Genomic DNA, 22,957 nt, shown 5'->3' with positions numbered 1-22,957 from the left:
GATTTCACATACTGAGCTCCAGAAGAAACAAATATGAATATCTCTGCAGTGGAGGGAAGCAACGCAAAAGGGAAAAGAGCGGCAGAATCAAGGGAACTCAGTAATTTCTATAATGTATTTAACTCAACAGGTCCTTTTTTATTACTCTATTCCTAACCCAGCCCTACTACTGTCCCTAATTATCATCCCAAATCTAATTTGGCACACAAAACACTGCACCACTGCTTGCGGATCATTCACTATGGTTCAGCTTTCTAAAAATCATTGCTCAAACTAAATATGAAAAAGAAAAAGCTTTACTATGGCTTATAAAACATTTGATTTATAGTGATAAACTTTGCTTATTATTTTTTTCCAGTCAGCCCACCACAGGATGTAACACCTCTGACCGTAGAGTCATAAGAGCAGAAATGCAACTGGAGGTGTAAATGTAACATTTGCACTTATTACAGGACATTAATAAGAAAAGCAGTGCACAATACTGTTTAATTTCCAACTATAATAAATGTTCGACATTGCCCAAAAATTACATTGTGCACGCTGATAAGACAAAATGGTAGGCCTTCCTACTTGACTAGGAAGTAACCCTAGAAGTTTATACTAATAAAAATGAGAAAGCGAGAACATTCCCTGCGCAGACTGATAGACGGGATGGTAGGATGTATGTCTCTCACCTGGATAAGTTGTGTGCTGCACAACTCCAATGTAGGTATAGAGCCAAATGATAGAAGGCTGCTGCTTCGGCCGCTGCACTCACATCCAGCGGGTGGAGAAGAGAATCAAAATGTGGGAGGAAAATTGCGGCTGTGGTGTCTGGGTGTTGCCAAATAGGAATGGTGGACCAAATGTAGAGAATCGGATGTATTTAAAAAAATGTAATACAACGCATTTTGGACTTTGATCAACTCCTTCTTCAGGTAATATACAGTATATAAACTAGTTGTAATAGTCTCAACATCCCTAGATTAATGAAATGAGGGTAACAGCATCCCTGGTGGTCTACTGATTAATGCCAGAATACTGGTGGTCTACAGTCATGATCTAAATAATGCCAACAATGCTGTATTCTAGGATAATCAAGCGATTAATGCCAATATACCTGAAGCAGTAAGGTAATGAAGGTGCTGGTGGTCTTGGGTAATAAAGTGATTAATGCCTGCATCTCTTGTGGTCTTGGGTAATGATGTAAACAGCGTCAGAATCCTTGGTGGTCTAGGGTAATGCAGTGATTAATTATGCCATCCTCTCTGGTGGTCTAGAGAAGTGAAAACATCCAAAATCCTGGTTGTATAGTGATCAATATCAGAATTCCTTTTGGTCTATGGTAATGAAGTGATTAATACCAAGTGATTTACTAAATATTTCCAGCATCCACGGTTGCATAGTGAATAGTGCCAACATCCCTGATGGCCTAGGGTAATGCAGTTAACAATACCAGCTTCATTGGTGCTTTATTCTAAAGAATTTAATAATAAAAGCATCCCTGGTGGTCTAGTGATTAATGCCAGCATCCTGCTCATCTAGAGTCATGATTTAAATAATGTGAGCAACCCTGTATTCTAGTGTAATCAAGTGCCAGTATGCCTAGTGGTGTAAGGTAAGGAAGTTATTAATGCCAGCAAGTTATTTTTTTCTATATCAAATTACTGTTTCAGGAAAATAATGTATCAGTAGTGAATTCTAAGAAGAAAGTCCATATGCTGCTTTACTTTTACCATAAACCCTCAAACCACCAAACTTATAAAACTATGAAGAGTGTTTGTCCTGGTGACATCATCAAGGCAAAACCAGCATAAAACAAAGCATTTACTTGATTTACTTTTTTATTTAATGAATCTTACATAGAGAGCAGCAAATCAATTTGATGCACAGTGATTCTATGTTGAATTTTGGCATAATTTACTGAATCTTATTAATTTAAATAATTTGTAAATATCTTTGCTGCCATTTTACACATTGCAGAGGATTGCATCTGCCAGAGAAGGATCACATGATCATAGGCGTGTTTCCTCATAGAGCATCGCAGCTTTTACATCACATGGCATACCACAGCCAATCAAGAGAGACTATCATAGCTCATTATGCATAAAAATAAATGCAAGGAATGCAGATGCACCTGCTACATCATAGTAATAGCTTAGCCATAGAGATAGGTACAGAAAAATACAGTATAAGACAATGACAAAACTGTATAGACAGTGTGCGACAGCACATGATAGTAAAAGATTAAGATGTTAGGTGAAGTGAATGGTGTTGTTCCTGTTTTTGTGAATAACTGGAGGCTCAATTTGCTGGGAATCAAATTTCCTGGAAATTTGGCGTATCTGGAAAATTTGAATTTCAACAGAATCACTCTCTACCCAATACCTAAAATCCATGATCACACTACCCTTTAAATGCTTGTTTGCTGTTAGTAAAGCCCTTTTGTTAGAGGAGATACCCAAATATATGCTGAATACAAGGTCTTTTGTGCTTGGAAGCCCCGGTAGTCATCAATAATCTCCAGTGCAAAGTAACAGCAGGTGTTCAGTTCATCTGCAGTGCCTATTGAGGCCAAATGATGTATTACATGTATTGGGTCCTCCAAAGAGACAGATGTCCAAAGTATGGTGAGACATATAAAAATGGCATTCTTCAAGGGGCAATTATTGGAAATGTTTTTGTCTTAAAACCTGTTGGGTTTGAGAAAACTAAAAGACATAAAATGTCAGTCGCTCTATAAAATAGTAGGTTTGGACATCTGAGAAACCAAAAGAACTAATGAGGTGGGCATGACCTGTTCATAGTCAAAGAAGAGGCCAAGAACAAAGCTTTACAACACACCGATGGGGTTTTAAGGTACGACTCTAACTATCGCTTCATGATTACATATTTCATCATGAATATTTACTGCAGTACGCCAATCAGGAGCACCGCACTGCACTTGCTCACTGAGCCAGTGCGCGTGTCCTGAGTACAAAAACAGTGCTCAAAGATACCTGTGGACCGGGGCAGCAGTGGTGACGATGCATGCTTCAGACTATCAGGACCTAAAGCACGTGACTGCTGGGGGCGTGACCTAAGCTCCACAGAGTTAGGAGCTGCAGGGAAACTCCTAGAAAGGTAACTACGGGACAAGTTACCAAGGGGCATAGACAGGGACGTAAACCAGATCAAGCCGGGTCAAAGCACGAGATAGCAGGACAGTACCAAAGGGTTAGACAGAGCGAATAGTCAGGACGTAGCAATAGATCAGAAAACCAGAACAGGCAATGGACGGTACAATAGGGACAAACTGTAATGGAGTAACAATAGCCAAACCAGGAGGTCAGAACCGGAGAAGACAATAGTACCAAAACGAGAGACGAGTACAGAGTGAGGGGACAGGCCGGGTCATACACGGAAATCAAACAAGCAATGCAGTATACACGCACACAAGGGGGGTCAGACACACAGCCAGAATAACAGTATAGCTGACAGGGAATCCTAGTCTGGAGTGAGCATAAATACCCCTCCCAGATCCAAAGAGAGGCCGGCAAAAGTTAACCCTGTGAGAACAGGACATTAACCATGTCCTAACCATGACAGTACCCCCTCTTAATGGGGGGCCACTGGACCCCCAAGTTTCTCAGGGTATCTGGCATGAAAAGCCCGCACCAGTCGATCAGCGTGCACCGAACTGGCCGGAACCCATGACCGATCCTCAACAGAATATCCCTTCCATTGAATAAGGTACTGAAGTCTCCGGTGCACCCACCGTGAATCAATGATGCGCCATAACTCGTACTCCAGTTGACCCTGTACCAACATTGGTGGAGCCACAGATGAGGGATCTTCTCTAACTGTCCCCACAGGTTTTAATAGGGACCTGTGGAAGACGCTAGATATTTTGAAGGAGGTGGGCAACTGTAATCTGTTTGCCACCGGGTTGATCACCTCTACAATCTTGTATGGGCCAATACATTTTGGGCCCAACTTCATAGAGGGTATTTTAAGTTTGATGTTACAGGTGGACAACCAGACTTTTTCCCCCACTGTTAAAGCAGGACCCAACCCTGTTATGAATGAGTTAACGGAGGAGGAAAAAACAAAAATGCAAGCTAAGTCCCGAAAACCGGAGGGGTTGGTAGCTAGCAGATTGCAGACCCCTGATCCTATTCACAACAACAGTAGCCGTGGAGCGTTCCTACGGTGGGCCTAGATGCCTCTTCACAGCCAGAGAACTAAATAAGCCTAAAGAAAGAAAGGGGAAATCTAAACTGCCCCAGAGCAGACCCCAAAGTGATAGACAGCCCCCAACATGTATTGTCGGTGAAAACAGATGAAAACACAAACACAGACAGAAAGACAGGCAGAGCAAATGATGGGGCCCAACTAACTAGATAGGAAAGGACAGAAAAGATGCTGGCTGCAATCTGCAAAAACCCTACCAAAAATGTCCCAACACGTCTGATAGGAAAAACGGCCCTGAAATCACTAGACTTCAAAATCCCTATATCAGCACTCCGATATATTCTGAAGACAGAGCAAAAGAGATTTAACCGATCAGGGACAAAAATGGAAGTTCAGCAGAGCCCCAGCCGGGGCTGGCAGAACACAAAACTAAGCAAATCAGACAAAATCTCATGGATCAATAACAGAGCAAAACGTAGCTTTAGAAGAAAGGAACTGAACTGGAGGCCAGAGCTCAGAGCATAGAAATCACCAGCAACCCTACAGGGCGTCGGCTGCCTTATATCCACTCAGAGATTCCAGATGTCCAATCGCAATCCACCTGTTCAGGTGACAGGTTTCTCCCATCCAAATCTGTTTCACCACCTCCTTTCACCAGCAGAGGGAGTTCATCGGACATCAAAGGTGAACTAGAAAATGAGCTCACAACAGTACCTCCCCCTTGAGGAGGGGTCACCGAACCCTCATCCACGCCACCTGGCCGATCAGGATGGGCCCGATGAAAAGCACGAACCAATCTTTCGGCATGTATTTCAGATGCAGAGACCCAAGAATTATCCTCCTGGCCATAACCTTTCCACTTAACCAAATACTGGAGTCTCCGTCTAGCCAGACGAGAATCCAATACCTTCTCAACCTCATATTCCACATTACCTTCAACCAATACAGGGTCAGGAGGTGCCACCACAGGAACTACTGGCTCAACAAACCTCTTCAACAGAGACTTATGAAACACGTTATGGATCTTAAATGTAACAGGAAGAGAAAATCGAAAAGAGACCGGATTAAGAATCTCCAAAATCTTGTAAGGTCCAATAAATCTAGATTTAACATTTGGAGAAGCCACCTTCATAGAGATATTCTTTGATGACAACCAAACCATATCACCCACCTTAAACCGGGGACCAATGGTCCTATGCCGGTTGGAAAACCGCTGGGCCTTTTCCTGGAAGAGAGACAACTTATCCACCACTTGGTCGCAAATCTGGTGCATTGTCTCCACCGCAGTGTCAACACCTGGGCAGGCAGAAGACTCCACCTGCCCTGAAGAGAATCGAGGATGAAACCCAAAGTTACAAAAAAAAGGTGACATCAAAGTGGCAGAACTAGCTCTATTATTTAAAGCAAATTCGGCCAAGGGCAAAAATGAGACCCAATCATCCTGATCAGCAGAGATAAAACATCTCAAATAAGACTCCAAAGTCTGGTTTGTTCTCTCCGTCTGCCCATTGGCCTGAGGGTGAAAGGCAGAGGAGAAGGACAACTGAATTCCCAGCTTGGAACAAAAAGTCCTCCAAAATCTAGAGACAAACTGAACTCCTCTGTCAGATACTGTACAATGTTCTCAGGAATCCCATGCAAGCGAACCATCTGTTGCAAAAACAAGGGCACCAACTCTGAGGAAGATGGCAACTTAGGGAGTGGTACAAGATGGACCATCTTAGAGAATCTATCACAAATCACCCAGATAACAGTCATTCTCTGAGAGACAGGCAGATCAGAAATAAAATCCATTGAAATATGGGTCCATGGCCTCCTGGGCACCGGCAAAGGCATCAACAACCCACTAGAGCGAGAACAAGGTTTAGACCGGGAGCAAGTCCCACTGGACTGTACAAAATTCCTAACGTCACGAGATAAGGCAGGCCACCAAAAAGACCGACTCACCAAATCTCTGGTACCAAAAATACCTGGATGACCAGCCAATGCGGAGCAATGAACTTCAGACATTACTCTCTTTCTCCACTGGTCAGGAACATACAATTTTCCAATGGGACAACGCTCAGGTTTGTCCTCCTGAAACTCTTCCAGAGCACGTCTCAAATCGGGCGAGATGGCAGAAAGAACTACCCCCTTACCTAAGATGGTAGCAGGCTTGGTCACAATAGGAGAATCAGCAAAGAAACTCCTAGAGAGGGTGTCTCTGCCTTGACATTCTTAGAGCCCTGAAGAAAAGAGACCACAAAATCAAAACGTGTGAAAAACAAGGCCCACCTAGCCTGTCTAGGATTCAAGTGTTTGGCCGACTCAAGGTAAATCAAATTCTTGTGGTCAGTGAGGACCACGACTTGATGTCTAGCTCCCTCCAACCAATGTCTCTACTCCTCAAATGCCCATTTCATGGCTAACAGTTCCCGATTCCCCACATCATAGTTGCGTTCCGATGGGGAGAACTTTCGGGAAAAGAAAGCACAGGGAATTATTTTAGATGTCACCGGATCTTTTTGGGACAAAACAGCTCCTGCACCAATCTCAGAAGCGTCCACCTCTACCTGAAACGGGAGTGAGACATCAGGTTGCCACAAAACCGGAGCAGAGGTGAACCTCCTCTTCAGCTCCTGAAAGGATGAAACAGCCTCCGGAGACCAATTCAGCACATCAGCACCCTTCTTAGTCAAATCAGTCAATGGTTTGGCAATACCAGAAAAATTAGCTATAAATTTACGATAAAAATTAGCAAGACGCAAAAACTTCTGGAGGGCCTTCAAAGAAGTGGGCTGAACCCAATCCTAAATGGCCTGTGCCTTGGCCGGGTCCATTTCAATAGTTGACGGAGACAAAATAAATCCCAAAAATGAAATCCTCTGTACACCAAAAAGGCATTTCGACCCCTTAACATACAGGGAATTCTCCCTCAAGATCCGGAACACAGTCCGAACATGTTCCACATGAGAGTCCCAATCCCTGGAAAAGATCAAAATATCATCCAGATAGATGATCAAAAATTTATCCACAAAGTCCCGGAAAATATCATTCATGAATCACTGGAAGACAGAAGGGGCATTAGTGAGCCCAAAAGGCATCACCAGGTGCTCAAAATGTCCCTCCGGAGTATTAAACGCCATCTTCCATTCATCCCCATGCTTAATGCGAATAAGATTATACGCGCCCCTGAGGTCAAGCTTGGTAAACCAGCAAGCACCTTTAACTCTGGAGAATAGATCAGAAATCAGGGGTAACGGATACTGATATTTATCAGTAATTTTGTTGAGGGATCGATAGTCAATATAAGGCCTTAATGAACCATCTTTCTTGGCCACGAAAAAAAACCCAGCACCCAAGGGTGAAGAGGATGGTCTAATATGACCCTTCTCCAACGACTCCTTAATATAAGATTGCATAGCCTCATGCTCGGGGACAGATAAATTGAAAAGTCGACCCTTGAGAAATTTACACCCAGGGCTCAGCTCAATTGCACAATCATAACTCCTATGAGGAGGCAAAGACGCAGACTTATTCACACTAAATACATCATAAAAATCAGCCAAATAGTCAGGAACATCTTGCGACTGGGGAGAGGTGGAGAAAACAGGAGTGTCACTAAGAGCACACTGACAACCCCAACTCACCACAGACACAGATTTCCAATCCAAAACTGGATTATGGATTTGTAACCAGGGAAACTCCAGAACAATGGTATCATGCAAATTATGCAACACCAAAAATCTGCAATTTTCTTGGTGGTCTGGGGCGACCTGCATTACCATCTGGGTCCAAAGCTGAGGTTTATTCTTCGCCAAAGGAGTAGCATCAATACCCCTCAAAGGGATAGACGTCTGCAGAGGTATCATAGGAAACCCACAACGTTTAGCAAAATCCAAGTCCATCAGGTTCAGAGCCACTCCTGAATCCACAAAAGCCTTAGCGGAAAATGTGGACAGGGAGCAGATCAGAGTAATTGCCAGAAGAAACTTAGGTTGTACACCACCCACAGCAAATGTGTGTGAAAAACATTTCTCTCGCTTAGGGCAGACAGAAATATTATGAGAGGCATCTCCACAGAAAAAACACAGCTTATTACGCCTTTTGAACTCCTGACGTTGCGCCCTAGACAAAACTCTATCACATTGCATAGGTTCAGACATTTGTTCAACAGGTGGCAACATTTCTCGTGTAATTTTACGCTCACATAAACGCTGATCAACCTGAATAGCTAATGACATAGAATCGTCAAGACCAGAGGGAACAGGAAATCCCACCATTATATCTTTTACGGTTTCTGACAAACCCTTCCGAAAGAGAGCTGCCAAGGCACCATCATTCCAGGTAGTAAGGACCGCCCACTTTCGGAATTTTTGACAGTCCAACTCTGCAGAATCCTGACCCTGGCTCAATGCCAACAGGGCTTTTTCAGCTTGATCAATAGCATTAGGTTCATCATACAACAACCCCAAGGCTTGAAAAAATGCATCCACATTAGTTAGAATAGGATCATCAGGTGTCCAAGAAAACGCCCAATCCTGGGGATCGCCGCGCAGCAAAGAGATGACAATTTTAACCTGCTGCGCAGAGCTCCCCGATGAGCTAGGCTTCAAGGCAAGAAATAATTTACAATTATTCTTAAAATTCAAAAATTTAGACCGATCCCCAAAAAACACATCAGGAGTAGGGATCTTTGGTTCAGCAGCATGTGAATGAGCAAGATAGGCGGAAATTCCCCGCACTTCAGCAGCGAGCTGCTCCACATGATCAGACAATTGCTTAATCTCCATTAAGAAAAAATTCCTCCTACGGCCCCAGAGAAAAAGAGGAAAAAATATACATTAAAAAAAAATTCTGACATTTTTTTTTTTCACAATTCTTTCCTGCTATTGAGTACCCTAGAATCTGCGGTATGGCTGGTGATTCTGTTATGAATGAGTCACCGGAGGAGGAAAAAGCAAAAATGCAAGCTAAGTCCAGAAAACTGGAGAGGTTGGTAGCTAGCGGATTGCAGACCCCTGATCCTATTCACAACAACTAACAGTAGCCATGGAGCATTCCTACGGTGGTCCTAGATGCCTCTTCACAGCCGGAGAACTAAATAAGCCTAAAGAAAGAAAGGGGAAATCTAAACTGCCCCAGAGCAGACCCCAAAGCAAAAGACATCCCCCAACATGTATTGTCGGTGAAAACAGATGAAAACACAAACACAGACAGAAAGACAGGCAGAGCAAATGATGGGGCCCAACTAACTAGATAGGAAAGGACAGAAAAGATGCTGGCTGCAATCCGCAAAAACCCTACCAAAAATGTCCCAACATGTCTGATAGGAAAAACGGCCCTGAAGTCACTAGACTTCAAAATCCGTATATCAGCACTCCGATATATTCTGAAGACAGAGCAAAAGAGATTTAACCGATCAGGGACAAAAATGGAAATTCAGCAGAGCCCCAGCCGGGGCTGGCAGAACACAAAACTAAGCAAATCAGACAAAACCTCATGGAACAATAACAGAGCAAAACTTAGCTTTAGAAGACAGGAACTGAACTGGAGGCCAGAGCTCAGAGCATAGAAATCACCAGCAACCCTACAGGGCGTCGGCTGCCTTATATCCACTCAGAGATTCCGGATGTCCAATCACAATCCACCTGTTCAGGTGACAGGTTACACCCATCCAAATCAGTTTCACCACCTCCTTTCACCAGCAGAGGGAGGTCATCGGACATCAAAAATGAACTAGAAAATAAGCTCACAACACAACCCCCTCCTGTCCGCAAAATGTTTGTTCTTCTTCTGGGCTTTGGAGATGTTCCCCTGCACCTCCCTCCAGAGGGTTTTTAACTGTTGTACCATCCCCTCGGCACCAGGGCAATCCGAATCCATATGGGAAAATTCCCCAAACTGCGGAACAAACCCATAATTGACCTGAAAGGGAGACTTTCCGGTAGACGGATTAATATGACAGTTGAATGCAAATTCTGCCATGGGCAATACCTCACACCAGTCTTCCTGTCTGGAGGAGGCCATGCATCTCAGAATCTGCTCCAATGACTGGTTGGTGTGTTCAGTCTGTCCATTGGATTCCGGGTGATAAGCAGAGGAGAATGACAACGTGACCCCCAACTTCATACAAAACGCTCTCCAAAACATGGCCACAAATTGCACACCCCTGTCCGACACCACGTTCACGGGCACTCCATGCAATCGAACAATGTGCTGTATAAACAAGCAGGCCAAGGTTTCAGCAGATAGTAATGCAGGTAATGGCACAAAGTGGGCTTGCTTAGAAAATCTATCAACCACTACCCATACCACTGAGTTGCCCTTGGAAGATGGAAGATTAGTAATAAAGTCCATGGACAGGTGTGTCCATGGTATATACAGAATTGGCAAAGGCACCAATTCCCCGGCCGGCCGGACCTGAGAGCTTTTAGAGCACGTTTACACCCCACAAGTATTTACAAACCTTTTTATATCAGTACCTACAGAGTGCCACCAAAAACCCCTAGCTACTGCCCCACCCGGGTAGCTGCAATACCAGGGTGTGCACTTAACACAGAATCATGAAATTCTTGAATGAGTGTGAGACGGAATTGTTCGGGTACAACCAATTTACCTGGGGGTTTATTCCTGGGAGCTTGTACTTGTGCTTCCAGAATCTCTCTCTGTAACTCAGAGGAGATTTCGGCTAAAACCACTCCCGGTTGAAGAATGGAGGAAGGAGGTTCTGGAGGGGACACAGAATCAAAACTATGGGATAAGGCATCCGCCTTTACATTTTTAGACCCTGGGGAGGATGTAATGCCAGAGCGTCCTGCAGACAGTCAGACAGGCCCCTGCGGAACAACCCCCTCAGGGTGGCATCGTTCCAGGATACTTCGGCGGTCCAACGTCTAAAATCTGAGCAGAACCATTCAGCAGAGTGCCTCCCCTGTGTCACACTCATCACCATATCCTCTGCCAGACGCACTCTATCAGGTACATCATAAATGTGAAGACCACAAAAAGAGGAAAGACAACAAATGTGCCCCAGAGCCTCAAAGAACAAATTCACAGACATACGTTCAGGAGCAGTGGAAGAGAGAGAGAAGGCCCATGCCTGTGGAGCCCCCGAAGTAGGGAAATGACGACCCCCACCCTCTGGAACTCATCCCCGGAGGAGCGGGGCCTCAGAGAAAAAAAAAGGTTGCATCCTTCTCTGAATGACCTGAACTCCCTTTTATCCCCTGAGAAAGAGTCTGGCAATTTGACCGGAGATTCGGTGGATGCCAATGACACATCTCTATCCCCAGCACTATGAGCCCCTGCAGCAACAGCCCCCTGCACAGTATCCACCAACTGTTGCTGGGTATGGGCCATCGTGCGCTGTTCCACATTAAGTTTGTGGAACATTTGGGTCAGGTGTTTGACCTGATCAGCCAAAGCTTGTATGGGATCCATGAGGATAACACACTTTTTTTTTTCCTTCAGATGAAAAAAAACCTGAAATGGTCAGCTATAATGTCAGGAACACCACACTGCACTTGGTCACTGAGCCAGTGCGCGTGTCCTGAGTACAAAAACAGTGCTCAAAGATACCTGTGGACCGGGGCAGCAGCGGTGACGATGCGTGCTTCAGACTATCAGGACCAAAAGCACGTGACTGCTGGGGGCGTGGCCTAAGCTCCAAAGAGCTAGGAGCTGCAGGGAAACTCCTAGAAAAGTAACTACGGGGCAAATTACCAAGGGGCATAGACAGGGACGCAAACCAGATCAAGCCGGGTCAAAGCACGAGATAGCAGGACAGTACCAAAGGGTTAGACAGAGCGAATAATAATAATCTTTATTTTTTATAGCGCTAACATATTCCGCAGCGCTTTACAGTTTACACACATTTTCATCACTGTCCCCGATGGGGCTCACAATCTATATTTCCCTATCGGTATGTCTTTGGAGTGTGGGAGGAAACCCACACAAACACGGGGAGAACATACAAACTCCTTGCAGATGTTGTCCTTGGTGGGATTCGAACCCAGGACTCCAGCGCTGCAAGGCTGCAGCGCTAACCACTGAGCCACCGTGCTGCCCTAATAGTCAGGATGTAGCAATAGATCAGAAAACCAGAACAGGCAATGGATGGTACAATAGGGACAAACTGTAACGGAGTAACAATAGCCAAGCCAGGAGGTCAGAACCCGGAGAAGACAATAGTACCAAAATGAGAGATGGAGTTCAGAGTGAGGGGATCGGCCGGGTCATACACGGGAATCAAGCAAGCAATGCAGTATACACACACACCAGGGGGGTCAGACACACAGCCAGTATAACAGTATAGCTGACAGGGAATCCTAGTCTGGAGTGAGTATAAATACCCCTCCCAGATCCAAAGAGAGGCCGGCAAAAGTTAACCCTGTTAGAACAGGACATTAACCATGTCCTAACCATGACAACTTCATTTTTTCATTTTGGTGAAGGTCAAAATGAAAATCAGAGGGTCAAAATGAAGGAACAAATGAGCAACAAGAGCTTCTAAACTCTGTTTTCTATCAAGCAGAGCTTTATGGTGGTTAGTTATACAGATGAGAACTTCAGAAGAGTGATTGTGTTACATGAGATGGGGGAAACCACTGAACGTCCTTCTACGTGTTGAGAAGAAGTTAATATTGGTCATTCATGTAGGGTCGGGGCTGAGGGAAGGCGATTAGGTGGTTCTGATCCAGCAGGACTGGGGTGGAGGAGATGATGAAAGAGATTTGGAGACCAGCAGGGATGGGGGGTAACCCACTTCTTGATGCCAACAGACTGGAGACTGAGACAGAAAATGAATTCAACAGGTTTGTGTTTATTCACTGCCTTTTGATGACTTCCAGCTTCACGACAGGACTTTCACAACTCCTTTTTACACAGACCCAGGTACCTTCACTTTCTCTGTTTCACCGTCGTGGCGTCCTTTGTGACTCCTTCCACTGTGGCTGCCCTAGGCACTTTCACCTCAGCGGTTTGCCATTCAAAGTACACCGTTGTCTGTTGCTCTCAGACCATCTCTGTGTGCCGCCACTATCCTTTTGAGTCACCCCCCGTGACCGTCTCTACTGTCAGATACTCTCTGAGGGTCCTCTGTTGCCTTTCACCTCACAGCAGACCCTCCTATCTAGTGTGCTCCCCTGGCTGACTGGAACTTCTGGAACCTTCCCTCAGCCTTTATACTACCTGCACTGGTAGCTCCGCCCACTATCACCTGACAGAGACCTGTGACCAATGACAGTGACCTTGAACCCTGGCAGTTACATAATCACTTTCTTCTTCGCTCCCCACTGCCCTCTTATGGTCACTCTACAGCACGGCACCCATTTTCTCTTCATCTCAGTGCTTCCATTCCTACACTGAGCTATCCCTCTGCCTACCACTAAAGGCAGATCCATCCGCCAGGTCAACCTCCCCACATTCACACCAACCTACACATATACACAGATCTTAAAATTTCCACAAGATAACATTTATCAAATCTAATCATTGACATGTGTACACTCTGTGAAGAGGTCATTTCTCCTGATATTTTGCATTGTAATTTTTTACTTTAGAAGCAATATGTCCTTTTATGTCATTCAAAGCTCATGCAGATGGAAGATTCAACTGTGATCAATACCATGACCCCTTCATCAAGTCATCTCATTCTTCACTTGGTCCCATTGTGTCATGCATGGTGAGACACATGTCATTGACATGCGTTGTGTCCAACATGATCATGCAGAGTGTGACACACATCAATGACTTTAATAACGTGTGGCCCGACACTCACGGCGGCTGCGCTTAGCGTCTACTGCACACCGGCCTTAACCAGGCACTTAGGAACGCCCGCAATCACCTGCTTGCCTGGGCGTGTTTCACAGCTGCCCACCTGCCACAGGACATGCCGCAGCTACTTCGGATCCAGAACCTCTCATCTTTGAATCTGAAATACCAGCGTTCTATTAATTCCTATTCTCACCTTCGCCACTCACCAGTGTTATGCCGGAATGTATAACCCTCCAAGGTTAGTAGTCAATTGGCTATAAATTTACCCCATTACCTTATTGGTACCGATCATGTGCACTCCCTCACCTTTTTATTTTACACATCAATGACAAGCTTTGAGACCCACACAATGACTTGAAGAATGGTGAAGAACAGTGAACAAACTGAAGTCCTGGAACGAAAAGAAGATAAAAGACGAGAGTCAAAATATAGGCACCGACTAGAGGACTACCAGTGGTGGAAGAGGTATGGTAAAGGCAAGGAGAGATGATTGTTTCACTTTTTACCAGCAGATTCAATTGACTCCGAAGTTATTAATTGAAAATTCGATTCCCTGGCAATATTCAAGCGAATCTGTCAAATTTCAATTTAGATTAATCTTTATTAGATGGGCAACCATAAAGGGTGCCAGTAACCAAGCACTAGAGGGCGTATAAGTGGCACTGGCAGGTGTGCCTCACATCTGGAGATGCCTGTAGGTCCCCTCTGCTACATAAGAAGGTTCTCTAACTACATATTGCACACGGTGGGTGGCCTTTTTAGAGACTGAGCATGGGGGACCAGGAGCTGTATTCAACATGCCTGGATTCATCTTTGACTTGAGTCTAAAAGTGACAAGTACAGAAATCTACTTGTAACTAGAATGTATGTTTAATGGCCCAAAGTGACTAATCTGAAAGACCTATTGCCAAATTAAAACTTATTTTATGCCCACTGCTCACCTTAATTGCCCATTTTTCTTTTCTTTCTATTTTTTATCCAGATACATGAGCCTTTCTTTTTAGTTCTAATTTTTATGGCCTTCTACAATGAAGGCAAAGCTTACAGGTAAATTGTGCTAAGCAGGCTAAACCACGCCCCTGAGGATCCTGTGAGCGATACCCTCACACTAAGTGCCTTAAAAACTAACACTAAAAAAATCCCCATATCTCTTGAACCTTGTGGCAGATTTTAAAAGAAAGTGATACTCAAACGAGCAGTGTGAATAGATTAAGCAAAATCTGTCCCTTTTTGATATTGTGACAAGTCCTCTTTAAAGCAAAGCCCATCTTTAGGCAGCTTTGTGTAAGTATTGTAGATAGAAGACCTTTAAATGGCATTGGGGTCTATTTCCATGGCCTTAATGTGATAGTGATAAGATCATCAGTAATTCTAGAAATCACCTCAGGTACCAGCCCCCTCTCACAGCAAAGCTTATTGGTGAAAAATATACAGTATGTTGGAGCCTCCCTTGCTTAGTTTTTCAGGTCCATTCACATACATACTCATATATAACTATGATATGAGCACATCATTCAGACATCATCACACAAAATAACTGCAAAAAAGCAAAACCGCTTCTCTATGTCACCATCCATTACCGCTGACGGTCCCCTCACTATGTACCAGCATTATTTATCACTGCTGTCATCTCTGTAACACCATGAGTTTCCTCCTGTTGAGAGGACAGGAAGTCAGTGAGCGCGCTCCTTATTATAAACCTGTTGCTACTGTACGCGGAAACATGAAATTCTGGATTGTTTTTGCATTTTCTACTTTTATCCCGGGTAAGTAATAAATTAATCTAATTATTTTACATTGAATTGCCCGTCCATAATGTGATGGTGACTGCTACAAGGGTTCTATCATTCTGCTCACGTTGAAGATATGTAAAAATTGGTATCGCAAATGTATACTGTCTTAATGAATAAAGATATAGATATGAGAGTGTGGGATAGAATAATTTTGAAAAAGATCCAAAATAATATTTATATATATATATATATGAGAAAGAAAGATGGATAATAGATAGATAATAGATAGATAAATAGATATATAATAGATAGATAATGGATAGATAGATAATAAATAGATAGATAATAGATGATAGCTAATAGATAGATATACACTTAGATACTGGATAGATAGATAATAGATTGATAGATAGCTAGATAGATAATAGATGATAGCTAATAGATGGATAGATAGATAATAGATGATACCTAATAGATAGATAATGGATAGATAGATAGATAGATAGATAGATAGATAATAGATATATAGATAGATAATGGATAGATAGATAATAGATAGATAATAGATGATAGCTGATAGACACTTAGATAATGAATAGATAATAGATTGATAGATAGATAGATAGATAATAGATGATAGCTATTAGATAGATAGATAGATAATGGATAGATAGATGATAGATAGATAGATAGATATATAGACAGACAGACAGATAGATAGATAATAGATAGAATGATAGATAGATAACGGATAGATAGATAGATAGATAGATAGATAATAGATAGATGATAGATAGACAGACAGATAGATAACACTGGTCAACAGCATTTTTGGTGCCAAAGATATTTCATCGAATTTAGGGTATTTTTGGGGTGCTGATTCTGAATATGTCATCAGTTTTGCCAGATTGGCTCAAGTTTTTGAGATTTTTGGTATCTTATTTATAGCACTTGTTGGTAAATGCGACGCATCATCTCATTAATTTCTTTGGATTAGTACTTGAACTGAGCAGTTCTCAATATAGTTTTGTGTTAATTAGTGTTCTAAAAGTTTGTTCATAGCTTGATTTTTGCACTAACTTTATGTTGTTGTCTGTTTTCCAGTGAAAAGCATGAACTCATCATGAAGAAGTTGTCTTAACGATCCAGACTCATTCTGTTACATTTGTGGTGAATACACACTGCCAAAACATAGAAGAAACATAACAGACTTCGTAAAAAAAGTGTATTTTGCCTATTTTGGGGTTATGCTTGGGGACCAAGACAAGTTTTGGGCACCACACATAGTGTGCAAAGCATGTATCGAATTATTACGAAAATGGAGCAAAGGACAAAGAAAAAGCTTCAAATTTGGTGTTCCAATGGTGTGGAGAGAGCCAAAAAATCATCATGATGACTGTTATTTATGGTAAACACAGGTACAGGCACATCTTCACAATGAGGGACAGGCCTTCTTGCAGATTCCATGTTACTCCCATTTTCGTTTCTTATGCTTATTGAATCCTTGCACTTGCACTGCACAGAAATAACAGTCATCATGATGATTTTTTGGCTCTCTCCACACCATTGGAACACCAAATTTGAAGCTTTTTCTTTGTCCTTTGCTCCATTTTCGTAATAATTCGATACATGCTTTGCACACTATGTGTGGTGCCCAAAACTTGTCTTGGTCCCCAAGCATAACCCCAAAATAGGCAAAATACACTTTTTTTACGAAGTGTGTTATGTTTCTTCTATGTTTTGGCAGTGTATATTCACCACAAATGTAACAGAATGAGTCTGGATCGTTAAGACAACTTCTTCATGATGAGTTCATGCTTTTCACTGGAAAACAGACAACAACATAAAGTTAGTGCAAAAATCAAGCTATGAACAAACTTTTAGAACACTAATTAACACAAAACTATATTGAGAACTGCTCAGTTCAAGTACTAATCCAAAGAAATTAATGAGATGATGCGTCGCATTTACCAACAAGTGCTATAAATAAGATACCAAAAATCTCAAAAACTTGAGCCAATCTGGCAAAACTGATGACATATTCAGAATCAGCACCCCAAAAATACCCCAAATTCATTAAAATATTTTGGACACCAGAAAAAAAATTTTTTTTCGTTGACCTGTGTAATAGATAGATTATAATAGGTAGGTAACAGTTAGATATTAGATGATTGATAGATACAGTATATAATGGATAGATATATAATAGAAGAAAAAAATGGAACCACACCTTCAAACAAATATCCATTTGTATAAATAATAAAAGAGAGAAAAGGAGGCAGTACTCCAATAAATGACGAAAAATGTGGACTTTATTAGCCCATAAGATATGGCAATGTTTCGGCTGTGACCAGATTTTTTCTCTTTTATTATTTATACAGATTCAGGGTGCATTGCCCTCCAAACAAATATCCATTTGGATAAATAATAAAAGAGAAAAAACAGCTTTTTTCTCTTTTATTTTTTTATGTAGATAGATAAATAGATAGATAAAAAGATAGATAATAGGTAGATAACAGATACACAATAGATAGATAACAGATAGATAGTAGATAGACAGATAAATAGATAATAGACAGATAGATAATATATAATAGATTAATAAGATAGATATCTAAATAGATAATAGATGACTGATAGATAGAAAATCACTGTATATATCTATAAGATCAAACAGTAAATAGAGCGTCTTTAGGGAAGTAAATAGGGGCTGACATTCCACATATGCAATGGCACTCATATAGGTGTGGTCAAGAACTTATTTATTGGATGAAGAAATTCCAGAGAAATGAGACACTTCCTGTCTTAGCAGTGAACACTGCAGACCTTCACACAGTGCACTTCCACACAGATCCCAACTGTCCAGATGACTGATGAAGGTCCGGTATTGACTAAAACGTCTCATTTTTCTGGAATTTCTTGATCCAATAAATAAGGTCCTGAATGCACCTATATGAGTGCTCATATTTCTACATCACAGCTGATTTGGTTATCTTACTTGTGCACCACCAGAATTCCAGAAGTGCTGTGTTTTCCTAATTATTCTACATATGCAGTCGGTTTATCTGCACAAGGGTCTGTGGGACCCAGTGATGCTACAGGTTGCTGAGATTCTGATCATTCCACTTTATCCTCATATATATTCTTATTCTCTAATTCAGGGGGTTGGGGGCAGGAGCCCCTGTGTCTCTCTTTGCTTTTAGTTATAGTTATTTGCTATTCTTGATCTGTGGCTAGTCCACAGATTCACGTTCACAACCACTTGCTTTACCAATTAGCCTGCACTGCCAGATATAGGAGGACTTTTCCTGACTAAAAACCTAAATTGTATTCTTCTTTACAGGCATATTGTACTGGTACATCTCCATGTTCCAGTGCATTTCTGTATACCTGTATGTTGTAAGGAGAAAAAGATGAGATTTATTTCCAACAAAATTATTAAAAAATTATGAAAAACAATTCTGATAAACACACTTACTAGACTTTCAGAAAATGATCAATAAATACTATGAATGTATTTGGTATCACCCCTAATCTTAATACCCGTACAATACAGAACACTGATTATTTATGGTGATCGGTATGTGGCATTAAAAAAGGTTGATTGCTTTTTCTTCTTGATTAAATCAATAAAAATATACAATGTAATGTATACATATTTGTTTGGCCAAAGGGCACCTTAAAAAATATACAAATTGGTCTAGCACAAAAACAAAAACTTCAAATAGTGAAATATTTAAAAAAAAAAATGAAGAAGAATGGCTGCTGAAACTATGAATGACTAAAAAAAGATTGTCTGGTCGTCCGACTCCTAACAATTGCATCACAAAAATGAGTTTGTGCATTTGTATGTGTGTATTTTATATTTGCTTGTGTGTATGTTTGTTCTATGTATATGTGTGTGTAATGTGTAATTCTGTGTCCATGATGTGTTAGCATGTGCCCAAATATTGCTTCTAATGTGAATATGTAAGCAAACCTGTCTGCACAGGGGGCCTTTGTATAGAAAAATAAATATAGATATAAAGATATATGTGAGATACATAGAAGATGGATAGATAGATAAATAATAGATAAATAGATATATAATAGATAGATAGATAATAGATGATAGATAGATAGATTAATAGATAGATAGATAATAGATAAATAGATAATAGATAGATAGACAGAGATAGATAGATAAATAATAGATAGGAAATAGATAGATAGATAATAGATAGATAGACAGAGATAGATAGATAGATAATAGATAGATGATAGATAATAGATAGATAATATATAGATAGTTAGATAATAGATAGATAATAGATAGATCGATAATAGATAGATAGATAAATAGATAATAGATAGATAAAAGATAGATAGAGAGGTAGATAGATAATAGATAGGAAATAGATAGATAGATAATAGATAGATAGATACATAGATAGATAATAGATAGATAAATAGATAGATAATAGATAGATAATAGATAGATAAAGAGATAGATAGATAATAGATAGGAAATAGATAGATAATAGATAGATAGAGAGATAGATAGATAGATAGATAGATAATAGATAGGAAATAGATAGATAGGAAATAGATAGATAGATAATAGATAGATAATAGATGATAGATAGATAGAAAATAGATAGATAGATAGATAATATACAGATATATAGATAATAGATTATAGATAGATAGATGATAGATAGATAGATAATAGATAGATAATAGATTATAGATAGATAGATGATAGATAGATTATAGAAAGATAATAGATAGATGATATATAGATAGATGATAGATAGATGATAGATAGATAGATAGATAATAGATAGATAATAGATAGATAGATGATAGATAATAGATGATAGATAGACAGATAATAGATGATAGATAGATAGATAATAGATAGATAATAGATAGATAGATGATAGATAATAGATGATAGATAGACAGATAATAGATGATAGATAGATAGATAGATAGATAGATAACTATATTGCATAATTTTATGTGACCTTCAATTCAAATAACAGAACATTGTGTCCCCCCAGGTACATGTACAGATGAAAGCATCCCAGATTTTTCACATGTTCTCTTTGTAGAAAAAGGCAAGAACATTAACATCACATGTGACCTTGCTAAGAAACGCAATGATGTTCAATGGTACAAAGAGAAAGAGGACGGGGGATTAGAGTCCGTGCCACGAAGTGGATGTTACGCACAAGACAAGACTAGATATCATGTCTACTGTAGAAATATGGCTTTAGTCAGCATGGAGATTAGAAATGTCCGTACATCTGACTCCGGGGTGTATTACTGCTCTTTATCGGGACTGGACCCGACCTTCAGTCTAGCCAGCACTTTAATTGTGACAGGTAAGAATACATCTGTCTGTCTGTCTAGCTAAATTATCTACCTATCTCATATCTATCTATCATACAAAAAAAGTTTTAGATTGCATTTGGTAATATATATTTGTCATTATTCAAATGATAATTTAACACAAAGTTCATAAAAATTTAATTTTTTTGAAAAATGTGTTGATCGAGAATTAGTGTAAAAATGTCAATTTGATAATTTATGTCAGGTGTTGTCCAGGACAGGATGATTGACGCTTATCTCAATGGTTCTTCTACTTGTAGTTATGATGATTGAGATATCACAAGTTCCGAAGATCCGAATTACAAGGTTATTAGGTGAAAGTGCAAAATGAAACAGATATGAACAGAACAAATAGGAAAAATTATGAATGTTAACAATTATGTTTACATTGTACATTATCTTAACTTGTCTCATAGTGTTCTTTGGCTCTAGCCAATGTATGATGCCTCATCAGGGTATTTTCAGTTTTCAAAAAATCCTCCTCTATTAACCCCTTCACCCCCGAGGGTGGTTTGCACGTTAATGACCGGGCCAATTTTTACAATTCAGACCACTGTCCCTTTATGTGGTTATAACTCTGTAATGCTTTAACAGATCCCGGTGATTCTGACATTGTTTTCTCATGACATATTGTACTTCATGTTACTAGTAAAATTTCATTCATATAACTTGCGTTTATTTCTGAAGAAAATGGAAATTTGGTGAAAATTTTGAAAATTTTGCAATTCTCCAACTTTGTATTTTCTTGCCTTTAAATCACAGAGATTCGGCACACAAAAAACTTAATAAGTAACATTTCCCACATGTCTACTTTACATCAGCACAATTGTGGAACCAATTTTTTTTGTTAGGAAGTTATAAGGGTTAAAGGTTGACCAGCGATTTTTCATTTTTCCAACAACATTTACAAGGGACCACATCACATTTGAAGTCACTTTCAGGAGTCTATGTGACAGAAAATTCCCAAAAGTGACACTTTCTAAAAACTGCGCCAATCAAGGTGCTCAAAACCACATTCAAGAAGTTTATTAACCCTTCAGGTCCTTCACAGGGACTTTTGGAATGTGGAAAAAAAATGAACTTTTACTTTTTTTTCAAAAAATTTAATTCAGATCCAAATTTTTTTTATTTTGATAAGGATAACAAGAAAAAATGGACCCCAAAATTTTTTGGGTAGTTTCTCCTGATCTAGATGTGTGGTGAGCACATTGAACCCTCAGGTGCTTCACAGAAGTTTATAACATTGAGTCATGAAAATAAAAAAAATCACATTTTCCCCACAAATATGTTTTAACCCCAAATGTTGCATTTTTATAAGGGTGACAGGAGAAATTGCATTATACAATTTGTAGTATAATTTCTCCTGAGTACGCCAACACCCCATATGAGGGAGAAAACTACTGTTTGGGTGCACGGCAGGGCTCAGAAAGAAAGGAACGTCATTTGACTTTTTGAATATATAATTTCCTGGAATCATTAGCAGACGTCATGTCCCATTTGGAGAGCCCCTGATGTGCTTAAAAAAGTAGAAACCTCTCAAAAGTGAACCCATTTTGGAAACTATACCCCTCAAGGAATGTATTTAGATGTTTGGTGAGTACCTTGAACCCGCATGTGCTTCACAGAAGTTTATAACGTTGAGCTGTGAAAATAAAAAAAAAACAAATTTTCTCCACAAAAATGTAATTTTGGCCCAAATCTTGCATTTTCATATTTTCATAAGGGTAACAGGAGAAATTGCATCATGCAACTTGTTGTTCAATTTCTCTTGAGTATGCCGATACCCCATATGTGGGGGAATACTACTTTTAAACCACAGTGTAAATCTCAGAAGGGAAGAAGCGCCATATTAAAGTTCAGATTTTGCTGGAATAGTTTGCGGGTGCCATGTTACATTGGCAGAGCCCCTGAGGTGCCAGAACAACAGAAACCTGCTATAT

At 40.5% G+C, this 22,957-nt stretch overlaps 1 protein-coding gene across 1 annotated transcript in view; it reads left to right on the top strand.

Annotated features, from left to right (window-relative positions):
* The first annotated feature begins 15,442 nt into the window (after positions 1–15,442).
* Positions 15,443–22,957, top strand: part of LOC141082716 (uncharacterized) — a 59,407-nt gene continuing 51,892 nt past the window's right edge. The window contains exons 1-2 of the mRNA XM_073566649.1: positions 15,443–15,674; positions 20,687–21,010. Of these exons, the coding sequence (XP_073422750.1) occupies positions 15,551–15,674; positions 20,687–21,010 (448 nt within the window). The 5' untranslated portion in view covers positions 15,443–15,550. The remainder of the gene's footprint in view (positions 15,675–20,686; positions 21,011–22,957) is intronic.

Source organism: Dendrobates tinctorius, unplaced genomic scaffold (genome assembly GCF_039654945.1).
Source record: "Dendrobates tinctorius isolate UK_male_01 unplaced genomic scaffold, ASM3965494v1 ptg000019l, whole genome shotgun sequence".
In the NCBI taxonomy this organism is placed as follows: domain Eukaryota; kingdom Metazoa; phylum Chordata; class Amphibia; order Anura; family Dendrobatidae; genus Dendrobates; species Dendrobates tinctorius.
This window is presented reverse-complemented; position numbering and strand designations above follow the sequence as displayed.